The sequence below is a fragment of the Alternaria arbusti genome (genome assembly GCF_024043155.1).
Source record: "Alternaria arbusti strain BMP 1465 chromosome Unknown scaffold_1, whole genome shotgun sequence".
NCBI classification, from domain to species: domain Eukaryota; kingdom Fungi; phylum Ascomycota; class Dothideomycetes; order Pleosporales; family Pleosporaceae; genus Alternaria; species Alternaria arbusti.
In genome coordinates, this window is record NW_026249941.1 from 3,417,642 (window position 1) to 3,440,193 (window position 22,552).

The following is a 22,552-nucleotide window of genomic DNA, read 5'->3' on the forward strand; positions in this document are numbered from 1 at the left end:
GAAGTCGTGACGTCTCCACATGAGCCAAATTAGCTGCTTGATGCACGGCCCATCTGTTCGGCGCAACCATCCGCACGGGAAGTCTAGTCAACCTGCAGGAGACTGATGTTACTTATTTGAAAGCCTACATACTTCAGACTTTCCCGGGCTATAGGAGGCCATGTACTGTGTATGCTGCATCACAAGGTGGAGATAAAAACCATGTTGAAAGCGACAAAGATACCCTGGGTTTGGCCTTTGAAAACTTGGTTCTAGAGATGTCAATCCAGCCATAAGAATCCAATGGGAGCAAGTTGAATCATAACTATAGCAGGCGCCATCTCAGTCCAGACGACAGTTTCCCGATTAGGTAAATTGTAGAGACGTGGATTCTCGCAAATCTGCTTTCAATCGAAATCTGGAATTGACGTCATGTGCGGGAGCTTGTTCTCACGTGCCAGCGCGGAAGCCCATTACATCCGAAACGCGCTGATTGGCTGCTTCCGCTTCCAGGGGCCGCGTCTTCGTCATCACTATGAGCTGAGCATCAGCCCGCGAGCTCAGATAATCTGTCGCAAAGATCATTCGCTCATTGCATGCTGTTTGCGCATTCCAATTGATCATCCAATGCGAACATCACGAGTTTCCCGAGACGCGTCCCGCGTTGTCGCAGCGAGTCGCACGCAACGAGCGTTACGTCAGACACGAAGCGCGACCAATGCGCCAGCTCCAGTCAAACGCGAACTAGGTAGCGACGAGAATGCTGGATCAGATTCAGACCTCAGTTCTGCGCCAGCGGACTCCGCCTCGGATGGCGAGACGCGACGAATGCCTATGAAGAGGAAAAGAGGCCAGGATATGCCAATCGTTGTGAAGAAGGAGGTAGAGGAGACATCAATCACTGCAATCGCGTCCCCGAAGAAAGTCGCCAAGGTCAAGAAAGCGCGTCGTGCGCCTGCGAAGAAGATCAAGACCAGCGATGGAACTGTCACGATGGAGCCACCTGCGAATTGGGAGGAGATATATACCCTAACGAGAGAAATGCGGAACGAGAACCTCGCACCGGTGGATACTATGGGTTGCGAGAGCCTGGCGAAGGACATCAGGTCGCCTCGGGATCGACGGTTTCAGACGCTCATAGCTTTGATGCTGAGCAGCCAGACCAAAGACACTGTCTTAGCGCCTGTCATGCGAGGCATGCAGGAGAGGATGCCTGGGGTATGTGACCCGAAGCTATATGGCTATGCCCAGCTAACATAGTGCAGGGCTTCAACCTCGAATCGGTCCTCGCCTTAGAACCCCCCGAACTGAACGCGTTCATCAACAAAGTCGGCTTCCACAACCTCAAGACCAAGTACATCAAGCAAACGGCCGAGATATTGAGAGACAAATTCGACGGCGAAATTCCAGATACTATCGAAGGGCTGGTGTCGCTACCGGGTGTCGGACCTAAGATGGGGTACCTGACGATGAGCGCAGCTTGGGGCAAAACAGAGGGCATTGGTGTCGACGTCCACGTCCACCGCATCACCAACCTATGGGGCTGGCACAAGACTCAGCAGCCAGAACAGACGCGTGCAGCGCTGGAGTCATGGCTACCAAAAGACAAGTGGCATGACATCAATAACCTGCTCGTGGGCTTTGGGCAGACGATATGCCTGCCTGTGGGCAGGAAGTGTGGCGATTGCAAGTTGGCGGAGAGAGGTCTCTGTCCTTCAGCAGTCGTAGCTAAGAGCACGAAAGTCAAGAAAGAAGCCGTTGTGAAAGTAGAAGCTCCCAATGGCAGCGAAGAGGCGGTGGTGAAAGAAGAGAAGGTGGTGGCTGAAGTTGATGAGATCAAAGCAGAAAATGTGGAAGTTGCGATAGACATAGAAGATATCGGGCAGGCGCCACGAAAGAGGCCGCAGAGAAAGAAGTAGCAAGTAGTCCTAAAACATATCCTGAAGCCATGACACGGCGTCTGACCTTCAAATCAGAAGCGCACACCTTGAACACAGTATTACATTGTGTCGCGTCGGTCTGGTGTTTAGCAGCAAACGCTCAGTACGGTCCTGGAGTGGGTCCTTTCGTCATGCAGACATTGGGACCATATCGCGCCTTCCAGTCTTCACCAGGCAACAGCACGCGGTCGAGCTATTGTCTTCACTCCCCAGTCTACTCACCGTGAATTTCTGCGAGCGCCCCCAAACGAATGGTGACAGCCCTTTTTCACATCCTCTTCTAGGCAAGTCACTGTATACCAGCCAAGTGCTGCCTGGTCAAGCACGGTCTTTGGTCCCTGGCGACCTCATCCGTGGTACTCAAATACGCTCCCCCACGCCTACTTTAAGATTCGCGATTGGCCCACCCCTCAACCGCACCTGCGAAGAGAAATTCCACCGATCTCACTTCCGCAAACGCGTGCTCATAACGCCGCTGCACCTACACCATAGCAGCTAACTACTACAAGGCTCAACGACCAGCATCCACTACGACGCCATCCACCAGTGTGGAAACCAGCACCATGCCATCTCGACCAGAATACGAGGCGCCTATTCGGAGTCAGTCACAACGTGAGGGCCGTTGCACTGCATCCGAATCAACAAACTCCGACCCTGCATACGTCCCCATTCTCCAACGCGCCTTTCCGCGCGTCGCGATTCTACTGACATGCGCCATCTACCTCGCATCATCATTCGCAGCTGTCTACGTCGGATTCCACGGCATCGCGAACATGATATACCCTCGACATAACCAAGCGGTAGACGAGTACTTGGTGCTTTCAACATCCAAGTACACAGAGGATGCACTATACAAGAATCTGGACACACTTCTCTCTAGCCAACTAAACCGCGGCTTCATGGAGACTCATGAAGACTGTCTTGTCCGCGGTCTAAAGGAGGCCAACTACGAACTCTACGGCCTCGGTTTTCAGTACCCTGACATGCGCACGCAGGTCATGGACTGGACGATGGAGAACTGTGGTAGACTGCAGTACACGCCACAAGTGGTGATACAGGATCCAACCCCACAGCAGGCTGTGTTGACATACTGGGCGGATGCGAGCTATCGCTCTCGCCGCATGCTTGAGGGAGCTCTGGGAGCCGTGCAGCAGCAGGCTCGTCGTTTCTTGAATCTACTTATGAGGCCGTTCACGGATAAGAAAACATCACCCATCACTGAACACGTTCCTGTTAGTGCCAACACTAGCGGAACGCTTCCTCCGAGTCGAGCCCTGCCCAAAGTACCGTTCGGCTTCGCTCTACGCTGCGAGCCCACCGAACCATGCCGCCTAGTCTACCCATCCGGTTCTTCTAAGCGCGCAAATAAAGTCAGCGTCTCACGCGAGGTCCTCGCGAAGCTCAAACGCGAGATCAAAGAAATGCGGGACGCCAGCCGCCAGGTCAAAAAAGCTAAATGGGCTACGGAGCAGGTTGTGATCTTTTTCGACTACATCCACGCCTCCATCTTGGTGGTCATGTTTGCGATCATCTTCGGTGTGGCACCGTTCGTCATACCCAAGGCCGTTCGCCCTCCTCCCCCTTCCCGCAAGACGGAACAGATCAAAATCATGCCCGCATCCCTGCATTTTTGTTTTGTAGGGAGACTGATACAAGAGCTGTTGTTTTCGTACCCAATACAGCTCCCGTATGGCGCCCGGTGGGCAACGCCCTTCCAGCTCTACTTCCTGTTCGTTGGTAACATGATGCTTCTTCAATTCTTCATCATTAGCGGACCGCGGTTCGAGAATATCAACCTCGCATACAAGCAGATCAAAGAGCTCTACTTTATCGCCCGAGGGTGGGAGGTACCTGACGGAGCGATGGACAGCATGTTGACTTGGTACGGAATTCACATTCAGCCGGCGGACCCCAAGCCCAAGCCTACGGAGGTTCCTGGCGGAACGATGGATAACATGTTCAGTTGGTGCGGACGCTTTGAAGCGGCGGACTCCAACTTTCAGCCTCCGGAGGTACCTAGCGGAGCGATGGACAAGATGCTCTATCCGTGCGGAATCCAGTATCAATACGCGGACCCCAAACCCAAGCCGACGGAGGAACCGGCCATGGTCAAAGTAACCATGTCTTCCCCATCTGATAACCGCCAACAGTACGCGCAGTCGCACCCATCGCACCAGGGTCTGGCCGCTCCGAGCAGTTCACCCCAAGAAGGTCCCGAGGCGCACTTCAAGAAGGTCCAAGAAGGTGCTGAGGCGCACTTCAAGAAGGTTCAAGAAGCGTCAAAATCTCAGCCGGCCGAGTATATCGATGTTCCCTATATCGGATCCGTCGTCGATACTGACAGCGAGACCGAGTCTGAGGACGAGCGAGGTAGCTTCGTCGACCTGGCCTGTGGCGTTACGCCTCAAGTCAGCGATGTGGAATCTGGCTGGTCCATTGTGGATGCTTAGAAGCGGCATGAATATTTAGTATGGGATATGACACGGTTGTTGTCTGATGGCATGTAGGACGGGAGTTGTTAGGCATGTCAGCGTTAGAGCTGTTTCGTCTGGCACGTGTGGTGCAAGTATGGTATATGTACAAGAACATGGTTCTTTTCGCACGGCGATCGATGTCGGCCGTAACGGCTGTCGGTATCTACTAGTAGTGTCAGATCAATATAAATGATAGATTTCATGTTACCCCCCATTCGTGACCATGATACCCAGAAATGTCGTGCATGAAGATGAGATGGTAGCAAGGTTGGAAATCAATGAAAATTGCTACAATCTACACCTCTTGGAGGACTTGCCTAATCGGGACTATGTTGACTTGACTCATAAGATAGGGTGATGGTGACAGGCCGGGAGGGTGAATAGAAAAACCACCACAATCCACGGTTTTTCTACGAGTTACTTGTTTAGGAAGGAGTTTGATGTGAGATGAGACGAAACAGAGGTGGAAGCCCGAATTTGCATGTACACCAGTCCAACGACACCATGAAATCGTACCACTAAAGACAGAGATACTATGCAAGAAAGTAACATTAGAAGTACACTACACTACCACATCCTAGATCTAACGACCAACTAATCTCAAACCCCGCTCCAGAACTCCAGCGCTTTTACAAATCATCCTACACATCCCCCTCCCTCTATTTCTTGCCATTTCCATTCCCGTTCCCATTGCCATTCCCCACACCAAGACACTTCCCCGCATCTTCCAATTCACCCAACACGCGCATCTCAAGCTCACTCAACGCATCCTCACCCTGACCCTTCCTTTGACTCAGCATCTCCAGCTCGCGCTCGTCGACAGCAACGATACGTTCGCGTAGCGCACTCTTACGGCTAAGCCAGCTCTCGACATCTTCCTTGATGTTTTCCTTGTCCCAGTCTAGGAGGGCGACTTCGTTGGCTTGGATACCCAACTTGGGACCTTGTTTGCGGACGTTTTCGAGGATGCTGGCGATGAGGGAGAGGGAGTGGACTTCCGAGGCGACGGTTAGTGTGATCTTTGTGGCTGATGTGCGGGACGAAGGGTTTGAGTTTATGCTTAGTGCCGAGCGGGCGAGTTGCTCGGGGAATTGGTTGAGGAAGGATGAGATTTCTGCGGCGATGGGCGGGCCGACGGAGAGCAGGAGGTTGAGGCAGAGGGGCAGGATGCCTTTTGTCCAGATGCTGTACATGCGTGATGGGTTGTCGAAGGGTCCCATGCCGTTGGTGCGCCGGTAGTAGTTCATGATGTTTGCGGTGTTGAGTTGGCTGAGTATACCTTCTACGGCCATGGTCTCGGCGAGGGCTGAGATGCTGGATAGGGAGAGTAGGAAGAGGACGCTGAGCTCGCCGTAGATGGGGTCGTCGACACCGTTGTGGGAGATTGTCAGGCGGTCGGCCCATGAGAACAGACTGGTGGCGTAGCGCACGGTGTTGCTGTTGGCGAAGAGGAGAGCGGCTTGTTGTTGCCACTTCGACATCTCTGGTATCGCAATGATACGTTGGAGAAGCGCAGTGAGGAGGGCGAAGTCAGATGGCGAGACGGACGCGGGTTCGGCGTGAAGTTGGTTGGCCAGGCTGCGGAAGCCCTTTGCAACCGTGTCTGACAGAATCTCGAGGAGTTGGGTGGAGATGGGTTCCGTGTATTTGTTGTGGCTTGTGGGCATTGTGCCGCGGAAAGAGGAGCGGAAGGATGCGTCGTCTGACGTGTCCGTATCTTCGATTAGATGAAAATGAAGGGCGAGGTACAGGATTCGTAGTAGGGACCGGTAGTAGTGCACAGCGTCAGTCGAAAACACGTTCTCGAAGTCGGGCGTAGAAGTGCGGATGGCGTTCCATACTGGAGCGAGTAGTTGGCGTGCCTCGCTTGTTCGTACTTTGGCCTCCACCAGCTTCTTAAGCAGTGCGAAAGCCAGATCTGCTCGCAGGACCATGAGCTGGCCAAACAACGCTTCCGGGAGATTCGATTGTTGGTTGGCGACCATGCACTTCTGAATGACTCCGACAAGGACCTTGACAATGCGCTCATCCTTTGCTACAACTTGGCTCAGCTCAAGAGCCAGTAGCTTCCAGCCTTGGAGTAACAGCACCTGAGACTCAACGAGCCCAAGGTTGTAGTTGGCCTTTTCCACTTCGGCAGCAAAGCCCGTGCCTTCTCTAGGACCTGTCCATTTGCTGTTGAAGCCCAAAAGCTGCTGAGCAAGGTCGATGTCGTAGAAGAAGGCGCGCCCGAAGGTCTCTGGGTAGAGCGTGGTTCGCTTGAGGTTGCCTAATGAGACACCAGGATACTGTTGCTCGAGGTTTTGTTTGAGATAGCCGTGCAGGGATGTACTGTAGGACGGCAGCTCCAAAGCAGTATCTTCCAGGTATGTCAGACTCGGCACAACATCCTTGAGCACAGTGATGTCGCCCACTTGCCGCGAGCTGTGGAGGTACATAGCGATGACTTCGCAAGCTGACGACGCAAACCTGTTCTGGAAAGAGCGCTCCAGTGTCTCGCTATTGCTGCTCATTTTTGGTTGTTTGGGTTGCTTGGCCATCCACTTCAGGAAAGCAAGCAGCTTCTGGATCAAGTCTTTACGTTGCCTTAGGTCACCCATCGCCCACGACCAGTTGTTCTGCGCTGATGAAACAAACTCAAGCATAGCAGTATATAGAGGCCATGAAATTCCACTTGCGTCCTTCTCAGGCAAAGCCATGTTGGAAAGCGCATCGAGCGCTCGCGTGAGGAGAGCTTTGTTTCTTGAGTCATGGGTCGCATCCCTCTTGGAGCGAATCGACTCGCGAGGTGTGCTACCAGTGAGCAGGTATAACGAGAACCATTGCTGCTTGCACGTTACTACAGCCGAAAGCAAATTCCAGACGTTCGTCTGAATGTCCACTATTTGCAATGGCTCGTCTAGTTGCGAAAGCACACTCAGGAAGTTTTTTGCGGTCCGAGGTCCGAGGTGACCAAGTAGGGAAGGCGGTTCTTGTTGTTCAATCTGTTTTCGAGCAGTCTGCTTTGGGTCTCCGTCTGCCATTGTTGAGTCTTCTTGTCCAGCGACCCGAACAGCACCGCGAACAAGAGCTTCCAAAAGGAGCACGACCTGTGACTTCCACTTGTCACTAGTCGCATATAGTCGTGCTAATAATGGCGTAGCTTTGAACAACTGCTGCTCCAGGTGTGTCCAGGGCTTGTTAAGTAGTATTGCAACCCTGACAAGAACATCGGCGAAGGCCACAGTAGTCTGCGTCTGCTGCATCCACAACGCACTCGAGGTCGTGAGCAACGTTATGTCACTGGGGCTGACACCAGTAACCAGAGATGTCATCAGCGGGTTCGTTGGAAGATCTGCACCAGATCGCGTAAGGTAAAGCTGGGTAAGGTACTCAGCGATGGGCGCGATAGATTTGGCAAGTTTAGCAGATAGCTTGGGCTCGTCGTCGACGCTGTACGCAAGGTTCAAGATGGTTGTGAAAACTTCGCAGATAGCGATGTTGATCTCAGGACGGTGGTTGGGTTGGGAGTATTTCCAGTTCAAAGAGCTCTCGTATATGCTGGCAAGGGTCCGGCCGAATGTAAAGAGGATGGTGCTCATGATCTTATCCGACGTTCCGCTCTCTGAAGGCGCGGATGCATTGAAGCGGCTAAGTGCTTTTGTCGGCACTTTGCGAGACACCGATCGCTCAACGGCATCCTTGACGAGCCCCTTGTAGAGTCGAATGCATCCTATGAGGAAGTCATATCGCCCAAGAACCATCTCGGTTCCGATCAGAATAGTCGCCAAGCTTCCGTTGCCGTCGCCTTCTAGCAATCTGCTCCTAGCGAGCCAGGGCCAAACCCTATGTGGTGAGACGATGATTAAGGCCTCTAGGAAGTGGGTGCAGTTGACCAGAAGCTCTAGAGAAGCCTCGTTACTAGGCTCCTGGCAGAGGTGAAGCAGCTCCTCCTCGAAAATGGCAAGCACAATGTTGACAGTATCCTGGCTGCTTTCAGCACCGATGCTGATCGCCTCCAGAAGTTCCGCTGAACAGATGCCCTCAGAAGCATGTAAAGAAGAATGCATCAAGTCGGCGAAGAGTCCGATGATCTCGATGACGCTTTCGCGAGATGCGGGTTGCTGCGTGGCGGTTTCGACCTTACTGCTACCTACAGGGTATGTTGAAAGCAGCTCGACTAGGTACGAAAGTGTAGAGTGGTGATGATGCCATACCGCCACATAAGGCTGTGAGCTATCATCAACGATGATTCCTTCTGTGCCAGCGGGTATTCCAGACAGGCCGTCAGACTGTGTCGATCTGCCGGAGGTTAATAACCGTCGTTGCCCACGGAAGCTTGAAGGGGTTCCAGTCGAGAAGAGTGGAAGATTGGCTGTAAGTTCAACCCAGTTGGCATTCTCCTCCTCGCGCGTCAATGCGTAGTCCCTGAAGCCTTCTGGGAGGCGTTGCATCAGTCGGTTGTGGTTCCCAAGCTTCTCGATGAATGTAGGCATGCCGTTTTGCATGGTCTTGTCCCCGCGTGTCAATGCGCTACAGAATTTGAGGAAGGGCGTCATCTCGTAGGGATAGCGTAGGCGAGCTTCGTTGAGCAGCAGTGGTCGAAGGATGTATTCGTCTTCCAGGAAATACGCAACAACCGGATCAGCATGGCGGGAAATCTCCCCATTCTCCCATCTTCGGAAGGAGTTGTCGCCGGTGAGGATTGTGTATGTCGTGACTATCAGATCGGGGCTGTACGCGACAATGTCACTGCCGACTGCGGCGCGGATGAGTTGGAGGAACAGTAGACGAATCCTATCCTGTGATATCTGGTCGATCGATGTTCCAAATGCAGGCAGACTGGTTTCGACTAGCTGGTTGATGATAGCTAGCACACCCACTGCTGAGCTGATGTTGGCCAGCTCCTCATAAGGCATCTTGCCGTCGAAGAGCTCATGATTTTCAAGTCTAGCCACAACTAAAGCAGCCTCTTCGAGTGGCGAAGTCTGAGGTTCCGTGTTCCCTGTGTCATTCGACGCTTCGATGAGACGGTCACGCTCTTGTTCCTCGTAGCTCGCGCGGGTGGTGAGCCTCCAAGTCAGGATAGCCCAGGCGAATGTAGGTGGTGTAGCCGGACTGGCGCCCAACAATTTGGCCTCTCCGAAGATTGTGGTAATGCTCTCTACAACTGTGCCGTTGAGGATGTACGATGAGGAGTCCCAGGCGTTGCAGTTACCGGATTCGAGATCATCCATGATTTTGTCCACTTTCAAGATGGTTAGAGACATGAGTGAAGTCAGCAATTGTATCACCGGAATGAGAGGTTCCTGGCGAGCCGTGACTGCAGGGAATTCGCGGAAAAAGCCGCGGAAACTGAAGGCTTTGAGCCAGTCCTCGATGGTAGCCGCAGGTAGGAAGTCCTTCGCAACCAGGTCTGCGTGTACCAAGGCCAGGTGAAGGATATGCAGCATCTCTGTAGTCTGCGCGACGACCCATTTCTCTGACGCAGGCTCTAGAATCGATTCGTCGACGTCCCAGCCATAGCCGGTGTCTAAAGCGTCGCATCTTTTGGAGAATGCTTTGAGCAACTCGTCTAGCGCCTTTCCGCCCGAGGGGCCATCTTGCGCCGCTGCGATAGCCTGTCCAAGCTCTTCAATCCAGCCGGCGCCAATGCTAAGGTAGTCGTTGCCGTAGATGGTCTGGCTGCGCAAGTTGGATGCACAGCCCCACGAGACCAGAAGCTGGCTGATGCGTATGATGGACGCGCACGTCGAATGGTAGACGTCGAGGATGTGGAGGCGGCGCTGGTCCTTTGCATCGAGATGCGCGGTCTTGGAAGCGAGCGGTGAGGCCATGATGGATGAGTTTGGAACGAAAGTCGAGGCGCCTAGATTTCCAACTCCGGCAGCTTCCTGTACGCTGAGGGCCTCCTCTTCAGTGAGTCCACTCAACAGCTGTGCGGTTGGCCGGCCCTGCCATTCCTGGACGACTAACTGCAGCGCTGCATATTCTGATATCTGGGCCTCTTTGGACAACCACAGGCTGTCGTCCTTGATCTCTGCTACATCGTAGTGTTCGCTCTGGGCGGGTGTGACGCTAATGGGCGCTGTCTTCGATTCGAATTTGCTCTTCTCCTGCGACGACGGGTCGGGAAAGGGCTTCCACGGGTGGGCTAGGATGTCTCTGTTCTCGTTGGCGGTGAGGAAGGCGCGTAGGGCGTCGCTTTTGGACGCGGTTTCGGGGTCGCAGAGGGCGCGGTATGCGATGTCCCAGGTCCTGCTACTGTCAGCTACGTTGCTGCGCTCGATGCAGGTAAACATACACAAGCTGCTGCTCGCCCTTGAGGCACTTGCCCAGGTCGAACTCGGGGGATTGGATGGGGGCCATGGTTGCGCTGCAGTGCGCGAGTAGGGAATCAGCTACCCAAAGGCCATGAAGGTGCTGGAGAGGCGTGGGGGTCGTGTTGCCGAATGTTTGGCGTCAGTGTCTACGAAAGTCGCGAAAGCCAAAGCTCACGCGAAAGTCGAGCTAGTACGTGCAGGGATCATCACAAGGGCTCTTTCTTGCGATCCCTCCCCGACACCTCACACACACACATGGTTCAATGCTCTAAATAGAGACCAGATGCGCATAGAGACATTATCGCCATCTAGTTTCGCTCGTATTGGTTCGCGTCGCAATGGGGTTTCGTCTGATTTCCAGCTACCTTCTGGCAACTATGCAGCAATTGTCCGCAGTCTGCCTGCACCGAGAGAATGACCCGCTCTCTGGTATACACAAAATCCAACTAATCTGTCACATGTCCTACATCCAAGAGGTCGCGCAATAGCGGCGTTGCTGTACCAAACCTGAGGTACAGCACCGTAGCACTAAGGACCGATTCATGCCACCTCCGTGCTAACTCCGCAGCCTCAATATCTGAATAGTGCATCATTGAGTCACCCCACCACTCTGGTAGACAGCCATTCCTTCGCACCTTCCCGTCCCAAAGTGCACTCACATCTCCCGGCGCGCACTCCGTTAATCGGCCACTAATATATTCCAAACGTTGACCTCGCCGTCAAAGGACCGGCTCGCTTTCTGTCATCTGACCGCCGGAGGGTACTCAGACGAAGCTATATAACAGCCACCGGGCTTCCAACGCGACGGCAAAGCTGACGCAGAACACCGCCCAAAATGCCTGCCCTAGAACTCATCGACCACTCGCCCAGCAACCCCACACCATCTCCGCCGATACCCACCGCTTCCAATGTCGTACTCATTGACAATTACGACTCGTTCACTTGGAATGTCTACCAATACCTCGTCTTCGAAGGCGCGAAAGTGACCGTATACCGAAATGATGAGATTACCCTCGAAGATCTCATCGCGAAAAACCCTACACAACTGGTAATCAGTCCAGGTCCAGGACACCCTGAGAAGGATGCAGGCATTAGCAATGCGGCCATCAAGCACTACAGCGGCAAGATCCCGATTTTCGGCGTGTGCATGGGCGAGTGAGTTCTCGGTTCCCGGTGGGCGCAACAGGCGGGGCAGTGCTGACACGATCAAGACAGTGCATTTTCTACAGCTACGGCGGTACTGTAGACGTCACAGGCCAGGTCCTGCACGGCAAAACGTCGCCCCTCAAGCACGACGGCAAGGGCGTCTTCGCAGGCGTCTCGCAAAATGTCCCCGTTACGCGCTACCACTCCCTCGCCGGCAACCACGGCACTCTCCCAGACTGCCTCGAAGTAACTGCGACCATACCCGCCAACGAAGAAGCCGAAGTCAAGGAAGTCGTTATGGGCGTGCGACACAAGGAATATGTCATGGAGGGTGTACAGTTTCACCCGGAGAGCATCTTGACAGAGGACGGTCGCCTCATGGTGAGGAACTTCCTCAAGATGCAGGGAGGCACCTGGGCCGAAAATGAGCAACTACAGAAAGAGGCACATGCCCAAGCTGTCGGTGCTGGTTCCAACGGCACAGCAACCGGCGCAAAGAAGGACAAGCAGACATCCATACTGGAGAAGATCTACGACCATCGCAGGGCCTCGGTTGCTAAGCAGAAGGAGATTCCGTCCCAACGACCCAGTGATCTACAGGCTGCGTACGATCTCAACCTAGCGCCTCCTCAAATCAACTTCCCCGAGCGTCTTAGGCAATCGCCCTTCCGACTGTCACTCATGGCCGAAATCAAACGCGCATCACCCTCCAAGGGCATAATTTCACTGTCCGCATGCGCTCCCGCTCAAGCAAGGCTGTACGCAAAGGCCGGTGCAAGCACGATATCCGTACTTACTGAGCCGGAATGGTTCAAGGGCAGCATCGACGACCTCAAAGCTGTTCGACAAAGCTTGGAAGGCATGCCGAACCGTCCCGCCGTCCTGCGCAAGGAGTTCATCTTCGAGGAGTACCAGATCCTGGAAGCTAGGCTCGCGGGTGCCGATACAGTGTTGCTGATCGTCAAGATGCTGGATGAAGCAGTCTTGAAGAAACTCTACGACTACTCCCGATCACTTGGAATGGAGCCTCTCGTCGAGGTCCAGAATGCGGAAGAAACAGAAATTGCGGTCAAGCTGGGCGCTCAGGTCATTGGTGTGAACAACCGTAACCTTGTGAACTTCGAGGTCGACATGGAGACTACCAACCGTTTAATCAACATGGTTCCGAAAGAGACGATCTTGTGTGCGCTTAGTGGTATTGCCGGGCCCAAGGATGTCGAACCATACATCAAGAGTGGAGTTGGCGCAGTGTTGGTGGGTGAAGCGCTGATGCGCGCATCCGACACCGCTCAGTTCATCGCGGAGCTTCTGGGTGGCTCATCTACCAAGAAGACGGGAACAGCATCACGCCCGATGGTGAAGATCTGTGGTACTCGCAGTGCTGAGGCCGCAAAAGCCGCAATCGAAGCAGGAGCTGACCTCATCGGCATGATCCTCGCGCCAGGAACCAAGCGAACAGTCACAGCTGAGACAGCTCTGGAAATCTCGGAAACCGTACACAAGACCAGAAAGCCTGTGGTCTCGAAATCCGGGCTACTTGCTGAATCAAAGACCGCCACCGATTTCTTCGAGCACGGCGCAGCACGACTGGTGTCAAGTGACAGTCACGCGCTTCTCGTAGGCGTGTTCCGAAATCAGTCACTAGAGTACGTACTTGAACAGCAGCGACTGCTGAATCTAGACGTCGTACAATTCCATGGCCAGGAGCCATTGGAGTGGGCAAAACTTGTTCCTGTACCTGTCTTGAGAGCCTTCAACCCACACAACCTTGGCATTGGCTCAAGAGGGTATCACGCCCTACCACTTCTGGATGCAGGCTCCGGCGGCTCGGGTCAGCAGTTGGATCTTTCAGATGTCAAGGCAGTCTTCGCGAAAGACGATGGTATCAAGGTCATATTAGCGGGAGGATTGAACCCTGAGAACGTCCAATCTACGCTCGCTGGTCTCGATGAATACCGGGACCGCGTGCATGCTGTAGACGTCAGCAGCGGTGTGGAGGAAGATGGCCAGCAAAGTCTGGATAAGATACGGGCATTTATCAAGGCGGCCAAGAACCAGTAGTGGCGGTTCAGAACACGACCATCGAAGCTGAAGGTTGTCTTCCGAATTATCAAATGTAACACAAATGGCCCAGCACCCTTCTAATCTCGCTTTGAACACTTCTTTTGGTCAGTTATTTCTTACAAGTCAGGCAGCTCAATATTCCAATGATGGTGGTTTGCGCCGTCGCAAATAGCGGCCTGGAGTCGCTGTGTCGGCGTCTCTTACCTCTTGATGGCAGCCGCACGGTCCGGGCAAACGCTATATCACTTCGACCGCTACTCACCACCACAAGGTAAGACCAACGAGGGTCTCGCCAGATTTAGACCCTCAGTCTGGACATCATAAGCCCTCATCTACGTCGTCAAGCAAGTTTACACACCATCACTCCTACACTCTACAATCCAATCACCGCGCCGCTACAATGGGGGTGTTGGACAAGCTTACTATTGCCGTCGTCGGTACCCATCCCCATGATGCTAAACAGATCAAGGCCTGGATCGAGCGAAACGGCGGCAAATACTCTGTGAAGATCAACAAGAGCGTCACCCACCTCATCGCCAGTAAAGAGGCATACAAGAAACCCGCCGACGCAGTACAACAAGCCACCGACCTAAACATCCACGTAGTCAGCTATGACTGGTTCGACGACTCGTTGCAAGCGAAGAAGAAGCTTGGTACTAGGAAGTACACGTGGGAAGTGCTTATGAAAGAGAGGAAGAAGAAGAAAGAGCTCAAGAGGATAGGTACTCTGGCGGATGGCAGTAAGTTCAGGAAAGGTTGTGAGAACATCGAAGGGTTGACTGGATCAGGTACGTCGAAGGCTTCTCGTATTGTTGCGAAAAAGCCCAGGAAGAGCAAGAGTTTCTTCTTTGCCACGTCTGCCCCGGCAGTTCCTTCAATTCCCTTCATTTCCGCGAAAGAAGATCTCTTGCGTAGGAGGGCGGAGAGAGAGGCTGCATTGGCAGAGGGTGCTGGAGCTGGAGCCTGTGAGGGCCAGGCAAATAACTCTATTGAAGTCATGGATGACACTTCAAGCCCGGCCAGCCAATCTCCAAAGTCTTTCTCTCTTATCCATACACCTCTCAAGAACTCCAAGACCTCTACTACCTCCAAGAAAGTCCCACAAGCTAAGAATTCGCACTGGAAAGAGGATTATCACTACTATCAAGATACGGACGGCTTTGAGTACAAAATCCTGCTTGTACGCGTGGACAATCCTCCCTATGGCTCTGCAAACGTAAGCTCTGACCGTACAAAATGCTTGCGAGACATATACTGACCTCGCACTGCCTCTACAGTACCACATTGGGCTACTGCAGAGTCACACAAAGCCGCATGTGTACTGGGCGCTTGTACAGTACAAGCCTGCCAAGATCTTACCGGCAGCGGAGAGAGAAGAGAAGGAAGGCGTGAAGCGACAAGTATCTCTTAGCAGCGACGAAACCACTCAGCACCCCGAGGCCGACCGCCTACTCTCCCTCATCACCAAACCAGCCCCAACACCCGAGGCCCCGTACAACGGCGAGCTATGCCCCCGCGGCAGTGACTTCGCTACCGCCATGCGCTCATTCCGCCACGCCTTCCGCGATCTTACCCTCCTCTCATGGGAGGAACGATTCGACGACGATAAAACCCTCCAAAAAGCCCGCGCCCAAATCCTGAACATCGAGCCCTTCTGGTACGGAAAACCGAAAATGGGCATGCCGATGGGCAAGTAGCATCCACTTACAAGAAGACATGAGACACGTGCTAACTTCATACCAGGCCGCCTACCCCAAGCACCAAGCATGTACACAGGCACAACCTCCGGTCTCGAAGTCCTCGGCGACATATCCGATACCTACATCCGTGGCACATCTCACCTCCCCTCAATCTCGCACCCCCTCACCCGCCACGGCATAATCGGCGGTCCCATACACCGCGACGCCGAAGACGCCCGCAAAGCCGAAGAAGCCCGTCTGCAAAAGATCGCCGACGCAGAAGAAGTCGAGAAGAGGAAAGCTGGTCTACTGCGAGCGAGAGATATGAAGGTCAACCATAACCGACCCATGTTCAACGGGCCGATGGGTAGGCCAACGGTGGATGCGTACGGCCAGCATATCAGTTATAGGGGTGATGGCGGGGTGAGTAAGTATTCGGTGCCGATGCCGGTCGGGGGTGGAGGGAATGCTAATAGGGGGTTTGTGGCGCCGGAGTTTGCGCATTTGCTGAGTAAGAGTAATAGGAAGAGGATGCTGTTTCCGAGTGAGAGGTTGGAGTGAGGGGGGTGGGATGAGGGGTTTGGTGCTGGATGTCTTTGGGACTTGAGACATGAGGTGCGAAAGAGAGACTGGTTCTTAGGCGTGGGGATTGTCGATCACATCTGGGCGGCGATATTCTGTTTCTTGCGCAGCATGATTTCGGAAGCTGCGAATATACATTTCCTTTGACTATCGAGAATCAACATTGCAACAGCAACTTGCATCGAAGTTGCTCTATACTTAGTATCCACTCAATGAGGTAATGCACTAACCCAATGTGTCACTAGCTTCCAGTCCCCCCAAGACGCGTCCCTCCATCTCTCTTTCCGTCCCACCTACACCACGCTCCTCATCAACCCTCATGTCGCCTGTTACGCGATACATCTCTCTTATCGAGTACCTAGCTTCGATGAAGATATCGTGCGAAACCCACAAACGCGCAAAGCTATACTACTTGCTGTGGAGCAGGTTGACCCAAGCAGCAAATAGGGTAACGCATACCACAACTGTTTATGCGCAATGCTTGCCACTCCTATTAAGAACTATTGTAATCGCACAGCTAGACTTGATCTATCCTATGGTAATAGATACAATTTAGCAAAGTTGGCTTGCTTGTGAAAAGCACGGTAAAGCAAATCGGATATAAGTTTGCAAGATGTCAAGAGAGGGATATAAAAATGTCTACAGGCCCCGGTATTAATTCCCGCTTGGTAAGTAGGATAAACTCAATATTTGACCCGCTCGAGGTACCCCTTCAGCCTAATCTCAGCAACGATGGTTTGGTGTTTCAACTGCGCTGGCCCGCACTATCAGCAGAATTGTGAGCTACTTTGTGTGGGCTGCCCCAACTCTACTCACGCGGGAAAAGACTGTGCTAATTGCCCTGTACGACGAGGAAGCAGCTTCCGCGGTGAATTAACCGCTCTTCCATCTAGAAGCGCCACTTGAGTCCATCCAGCATATGAAGAAGGTGGTGCATCCGCTCTTTGATACTCTTTTCTGACGATCCAGCAACTTGGCTCAATCCTTGAGATGATCCTAGAGCCTACATTGAGATAAAGACATGCAAAGTAGGGAGCCTGACGTTGATGTAGGCTCTAGAGTGCTCAGCTTTTCCCTTGTATATGGTGGTAGAAAACGTGTTGGTCGCGAATTGACATTGATATGCTTCGCCGTGTACAAGTGCATCTCTAACCTGTATAGTTCCCAGTCTACACCGGGAGTTACGCCGAGCGAGATCCCATATTGGCCAAGAAGGGTGGTGCTTGCGAGTGGGTGCCTCAGGACGATAACCTATGTTGTAGGCGCTGATATTGTAGTAGAGCTGTGGGCGCAGTCATGCTCTCCGGGTTGCACGGTTGCCTGTCTCTGAACGTAGCCAGTCAAAGATGGCGGCAGGGCAGAATCGATATCGCATCGGACACTACCTCTTTCGGGTTCTTACCGTGGGCGACAAGATCTAGACCTGAGTACGCTGCAGGCCTTGTCCTTCTACACCAGGTCAATCGCGCGAACAACACACAGTATTGAAAAGACGAGAGTGTACAATGAGGTCCATCAAAACGATGCTGCCTTGTCGTGATGATGGAGACGGTGATGCTGCGCCTCGCACGGGACTGCACGCTACGCCCGGGCGATCGTCACTAGCGATGACTAAGGGCGTGCCTTGCCCGTTCTTGTGCGATTGGTGACGTGCGTCTTCGCGGCTCAGAGCTCGCTGATTCAACAGGGTCCCTTCATTTAATTTCCCTCGCAGCCCACATCAAAACAAGGCCACGGCAAGGTTCAATTAATCGATTTTGAGCACTGCCAGTCCCAGCGACCCAGCATCCGCTGTTCATTTTACCAAGACTAGTCTTGTTGTGCGGAAGAATTGCTGGACTAATCGCCGCGCGCTCACGTCCGTCGGTCAGCGCAAGATTCCGTAGCTTCCGCGGCTCATCTCAAGCTCCACTGCGGCATTCCGAAACCATCGCTCCAACGCTGCCAATCCATCCCAGCCAACACCAAACATGTCGCAAAACTATCAGCAATACGGCGGCAACCCGTATGGCCAGGCCGAGGCTGGATACGGCGCGCAATCAAACCCATATGGCGGCACTGGCTACGGCTCAGCCAACCCCTATGACGGAGGAGTAAGCAGTCGCGACCGCGCCGCCTGAACTCAAAGACTGACGCGACGAAACAGTATGACGGCCAGGCCCAGCAGCTCAGCCCACCGGCGCCCCTCCAACGTCATGGCGATTCCAACTATTCGCAGCCATCACAATATTCGCAACCCGGCGCAAACCAGCAACCACCCAACGTACCGCATACCGACGTGCCCATGAACAACATGCCTGCGTACGGCGAGCCGACCGCAAACACCGGCATGGAGGCGCCAGGACCGCAGCCGCTCAGCCGCGACGACTTCTTCGCGCGCATCGAAGGCGCAAAGTCGCGCATCGGCCAGCTCACTTCCGACATCCAAGCCATTGCAAGCGTCCACCAACGCATGCTATCGTCACCCGACAACCGCTCCACCGCCGAGCTCGAGAGCATCGTCACCGCCACGCAGATCAGGAACACCCAAATCAAAGACGAGATCAAGTTCCTCGAGAGGGATGCCGTGCGCGACCCCAACGACCGGACCAAGAGGACGCAGGTGGAGGCGCTGAAGAGGACGTTCAAGACACAGCTAGAGGACTTCCAGAGGGAGGAGGCAGACTACTCCAAGAGGTATCGCGAGGCTGTCGGGCGCCAGTACCGCATCATCAACCCGGATGCGACGGATGCCGAGGTCAACGAGATTGCCAACTCGGATCTGGGTGACGAGGGCATCTTCACACAAGCTGTAAGCTGACACAAACCGCACGAAACGAGACCTACGTCACTAACAACCCGCAGCTCAAGTCGAACCGCAGCGGCCAAGCCTCGAGCGTCCTTGGCGCCGTCCGCGCCCGCCACAACGACATCCAGCGCATCGAGAAGACCATGGGCGAGCTTGCCCTCCTCTTCACCCAGCTCAACGAGCAGGTCGTCTACCAAGAACCCATCATCCAACGGACCGAGGAGCAAACCGTACAAGTCAAGGACGATACCGAGAATGCGAATAAGCAGCTGGACGAAGGCATCAAGTCGGCCAGGCGCGCGCGCAGGCTCAAGTGGTGGATCCTCTTGACTGTCATCCTGATTCTGGCCGTTATCGCGCTGGTACTTGGATTATACTTTGGATTGAAGAACAAGGACAAATAGAGGATGTAATGACCATGTGGCGGTGTGAAAAGAGGAGGATGCGATATCATGTTGGGACTATGTTTCTGTATAGGGAAGTGGATGACTTCTCGTTGTTTTCTTATTATTAGTAATGATCCGGGCTGCACTCCGCAGTGACGAATGTGTATACAAAGGAGGTTTCTTGGTTGTATCTGAATGTATGCGCGTGGTTCTATCGAGCTGTAAACACAATACAAGATAAAGTCTACTTTTAGAACACCCGTTCGTGAGGTACGAGGCGGTTCCAAAAACACGAGCGCCTTTGCGAACGGAAGTCGGCAAGGAATAGTTCTTAGCGCTGGTGGTATGATGGCAAAAAGGCCGTAAAACAAAGACTACGTTCCCAACATGAAAGTCTCGACCGCTAATGAGATTCTGGACCGGCTGGCGTAGGTACAATCGATAGAGCTGCGGCAAGGCAGCGGGGGATCCGTTTGGGGAGAGGGCGTGCTCTTGAACTCGATCCCAGATGTGCTGGCTGGACATGTTGTGTTGAGAAGGCTGGCCAGGGCTCTAATAATAAGATGGCAAACTAGCCTGCCAGAAAACCGCCTCCCAGCATTTGAGATACGGAGGCTGATGATTAGCCGATGAATTGCCAATGAAATGCCTCACCAGAATCCAAGGCTCGTGATGTCAAGAGACAGTGCCAGGCGCGGACCGACTACCTCGTTTCACAGGACAGCGTAGGCAGTATCGCCGTTTCGGAAGCGAGCAGCGACCAGCGACCAGCCAGCCATGCGATCCATGGATGCAACAGCAGCCCACGATGCCTCCACATGACGTCGTCAATCCAATCTTAGCCGTGGGCCGTCATTTCGGCATCACGCCTGCGCGACATGGGCAGCGGCATGCGTTGAGACGTTTGATACCGATCGCCAGCGTCTGCGCAACAGAAAACAGTGAATGATTGACGGCGGACGCGTGTTTCAGCGCGCTTCACTGCCGTCGGTCCAAGCATGATCGCCACGGCGAGCCAGTCTGCTTAGCTAGGCTTGACGGTGGGCTCATGCGCGTTGGCGGCTGCTTGGAGGTGGGCTTGGTGCGGCTTGTTCAGGGGTTGGCGCTGCTTGCATGCTTGTCTCCCAGCCAGGATCGATCCCCACCGGGGTCGCAGCCTATCACAGGCGGAAGGCGCAGTCCACTAGGGAATTGGACGCGTCGCCTCCCTCGCAGTCGAATGCTTAACCTGCTGCGTTCCCCGTTGAATCCTTCCTTCTTCAATCTCACGACTCCAAGTGCTTCTTGCTACTTACACCTTTATTCTAATCGCAACTTCTAACACTCGTTTCACGGGAGTTGCTCTTTACTTCGGATTCTTCAAAGTATTTTACTTGTTTACTTCGGCCTCGCAGTCGCTATAACAATCGCTCAACTGTAATTATCATCAACACCCACACGACCATCATGAAGACCTTTGCCATTGCCGCCGTCCTTGCGGCCTCCGCTGCTGCAACCCCCGCGGCCACCCAGAAGCGGGCCAACATCACCCCCGTCACTGTCAAGGGAAATGGTATGTAAACTCATCATCACTGACACAAGTCTGTACTAACATCCCCAGCTTTCTTTGCTGGCAACGAGCGTTTCTACATCCGCGGTGTCGACTATCAGCCCGGTGGCGCCTCCGACGCAAAGGACCCCATCGCCGACGAGGCTGGCTGCAAGCGCGACATTGAGAAGTTCAAGGAGCTCGGCATCAACACCGTCCGCATCTACACTGTCGACAACAGCGCCAACCACGATGCCTGCATGGGTCTCCTCGCCGATGCCGGTATCTACCTCGCCCTCGACCTCAACACCCCCAAGTACTCCATCAACCGCGCCGAGCCCCAGAAGTCGTACAACAAGGTCTACCTCCAGAGCATCTTCGCTACCGTCGAGATGTTCGCAAAGTACGACAACACACTGTTGTTCTTCTCCGCCAACGAGGTCATCAACGACGACAAGACCACCAACTGCGCTCCCTACGTCAAGGCCGTCACCCGTGACATCAAGTCTTACATGAACGCCCGCGGTCTCCGCAAGATCCCCGTCGGTTACTCCGCCGCTGACGTCGAGAGCAACCGCTACGAGATGGCCGACTACATGAACTGCGGTGACGATGCCGCCCGCAGCGACTTCTTCGGTTTCAACGACTACTCCTGGTGCGACCCGTCCTCCTACACCGTCTCTGGTTGGGACCAGAAGGTCAAGAAGTTTGCCAACTACAGCATCCCCATTTTGTAAGTCTCTCGCATCCGCAATACGCTTCTATCAGCTAACATCTCCAGCCTCTCCGAGTACGGTTGCAACAAGGGAACCCGAAAGTTCGAAGAGGTCAAGTCGCTTTACAGCACCGACATGACCGGCGTCTACTCCGGCGGTCTCGTCTACGAATACTCCCAGGAAGACTCCAACTACGGTCTCGTCGAGATCAACGGCGACTCCGTCAAGGAGCTCGCTGACTTCACCGCTCTCAAGGATGCTTTCTCCGCCACCAAGAACCCCAGCGGCGACGGTGGCTACAAGAAGGACGGCCAGCCCGCCACCTGCCCCGACCAGTCCAAGACCTGGGACGTCACCATGAAGAGCGACGAGCTCCCCGCTGTCCCCTCCGGTGCCCTCGACCTCATGAAGAAGGGTGCTGGTGACGGCCCTGGTCTCTCCGGCTCCGGCTCCCAGCAGGCTGGTTCTTCCGACGAGAACCTCGCTCCTGCCGGCTCCGGTGCTGTTACCTCCGGCGGCAAGGTCCCCACTGCTACTGGTGGCAGCAGCCCCTCCGGCTCCGAGGGTGCCGCCGCTTCCATCCGCCCCGAGTTCAGCTTCGCTCCCCTCGTCTGCGGTGCCGTTGTCCTCGCCTCTTCGCTCTTCGGCGGTGCTCTTATCTTGTAAGAGTGTACCAGTAGAGCTGCGTGTGTTTCTTCGATGTAATGCAACGACCCAGCGCGGGCAACGTTATTGGGATAGATTTGGTTCTTCCTTTCCAAGTAGCATTGGCTTTGAAACGCTTTTGTGATGGGAGTTGGTTGACTTTGTTGTCGGCCTGGCGTCTCATGTTTTTTTTCTTGTTGTTCTCTTTGTTTCAAGTATCTCAGTATATATCAGGAAATACAAACACATTGAAAAATCTACGTTGATTGGTTGTGAGTGTGGTTGAGATTGTTATGCGCTTGGTACTTTGATGTTGACCTAGG

General features: G+C 53.9%; 8 protein-coding genes across 8 annotated transcripts; 7 read left to right on the top strand and 1 right to left on the bottom strand.

Moving 5' to 3' along the window:
* Positions 1 to 606: 606 nt before the first annotated feature.
* On the top strand, positions 607 to 1,898 carry J4E86_001251 (uncharacterized protein; the record flags this gene model as incomplete). Its single annotated transcript, XM_051441821.1, has 2 exons — positions 607 to 1,197; positions 1,245 to 1,898. The coding sequence occupies 2 exons, from the start codon at positions 607 to 609 to the stop codon at positions 1,896 to 1,898; spliced, it is 1,245 nt and encodes a 414-aa protein (XP_051307992.1).
* A 584-nt stretch (positions 1,899 to 2,482) lies between these two features.
* On the top strand, positions 2,483 to 4,369 carry J4E86_001252 (uncharacterized protein; the record flags this gene model as incomplete). Its single annotated transcript, XM_051441822.1, has 1 exon — positions 2,483 to 4,369. The coding sequence occupies one exon, from the start codon at positions 2,483 to 2,485 to the stop codon at positions 4,367 to 4,369; it is 1,887 nt and encodes a 628-aa protein (XP_051307993.1).
* Positions 4,370 to 5,052: 683 nt separating this feature from the next.
* On the bottom strand, positions 5,053 to 10,741 carry J4E86_001253 (uncharacterized protein; the record flags this gene model as incomplete). The annotated part of the gene is made up of 2 exons (XM_051441823.1): positions 5,053 to 10,630; positions 10,677 to 10,741. 2 exons carry the CDS (start codon positions 10,739 to 10,741, stop codon positions 5,053 to 5,055), a joined length of 5,643 nt encoding a protein of 1,880 aa, XP_051307994.1.
* Positions 10,742 to 11,530: 789 nt separating this feature from the next.
* On the top strand, positions 11,531 to 13,902 carry TRP1 (bifunctional tryptophan synthase trp1; the record flags this gene model as incomplete). Its single annotated transcript, XM_051441824.1, has 2 exons — positions 11,531 to 11,850; positions 11,907 to 13,902. The coding sequence occupies 2 exons, from the start codon at positions 11,531 to 11,533 to the stop codon at positions 13,900 to 13,902; spliced, it is 2,316 nt and encodes a 771-aa protein (XP_051307995.1).
* A 403-nt stretch (positions 13,903 to 14,305) lies between these two features.
* Positions 14,306 to 15,602, top strand: J4E86_001255 (uncharacterized protein; the record flags this gene model as incomplete). The annotated part of the gene is made up of 2 exons (XM_051441825.1): positions 14,306 to 15,121; positions 15,183 to 15,602. 2 exons carry the CDS (start codon positions 14,306 to 14,308, stop codon positions 15,600 to 15,602), a joined length of 1,236 nt encoding a protein of 411 aa, XP_051307996.1.
* Positions 15,603 to 15,671: 69 nt separating this feature from the next.
* On the top strand, positions 15,672 to 16,132 carry J4E86_001256 (uncharacterized protein; the record flags this gene model as incomplete). Its single annotated transcript, XM_051441826.1, has 2 exons — positions 15,672 to 16,007; positions 16,109 to 16,132. 2 exons carry the CDS (start codon positions 15,672 to 15,674, stop codon positions 16,130 to 16,132), a joined length of 360 nt encoding a protein of 119 aa, XP_051307997.1.
* Positions 16,133 to 18,136: 2,004 nt separating this feature from the next.
* J4E86_001257 (uncharacterized protein) lies at positions 18,137 to 19,358 on the top strand (the record flags this gene model as incomplete). The annotated part of the gene is made up of 3 exons (XM_051441827.1): positions 18,137 to 18,259; positions 18,313 to 18,957; positions 19,011 to 19,358. 3 exons carry the CDS (start codon positions 18,137 to 18,139, stop codon positions 19,356 to 19,358), a joined length of 1,116 nt encoding a protein of 371 aa, XP_051307998.1.
* Positions 19,359 to 20,786: 1,428 nt separating this feature from the next.
* On the top strand, positions 20,787 to 22,250 carry GEL1_2 (beta-glucanosyltransferase; the record flags this gene model as incomplete). The annotated part of the gene is made up of 3 exons (XM_051441828.1): positions 20,787 to 20,892; positions 20,941 to 21,601; positions 21,650 to 22,250. The coding sequence occupies 3 exons, from the start codon at positions 20,787 to 20,789 to the stop codon at positions 22,248 to 22,250; spliced, it is 1,368 nt and encodes a 455-aa protein (XP_051307999.1).
* Between the last annotated feature and the right edge of the window lie 302 nt (positions 22,251 to 22,552).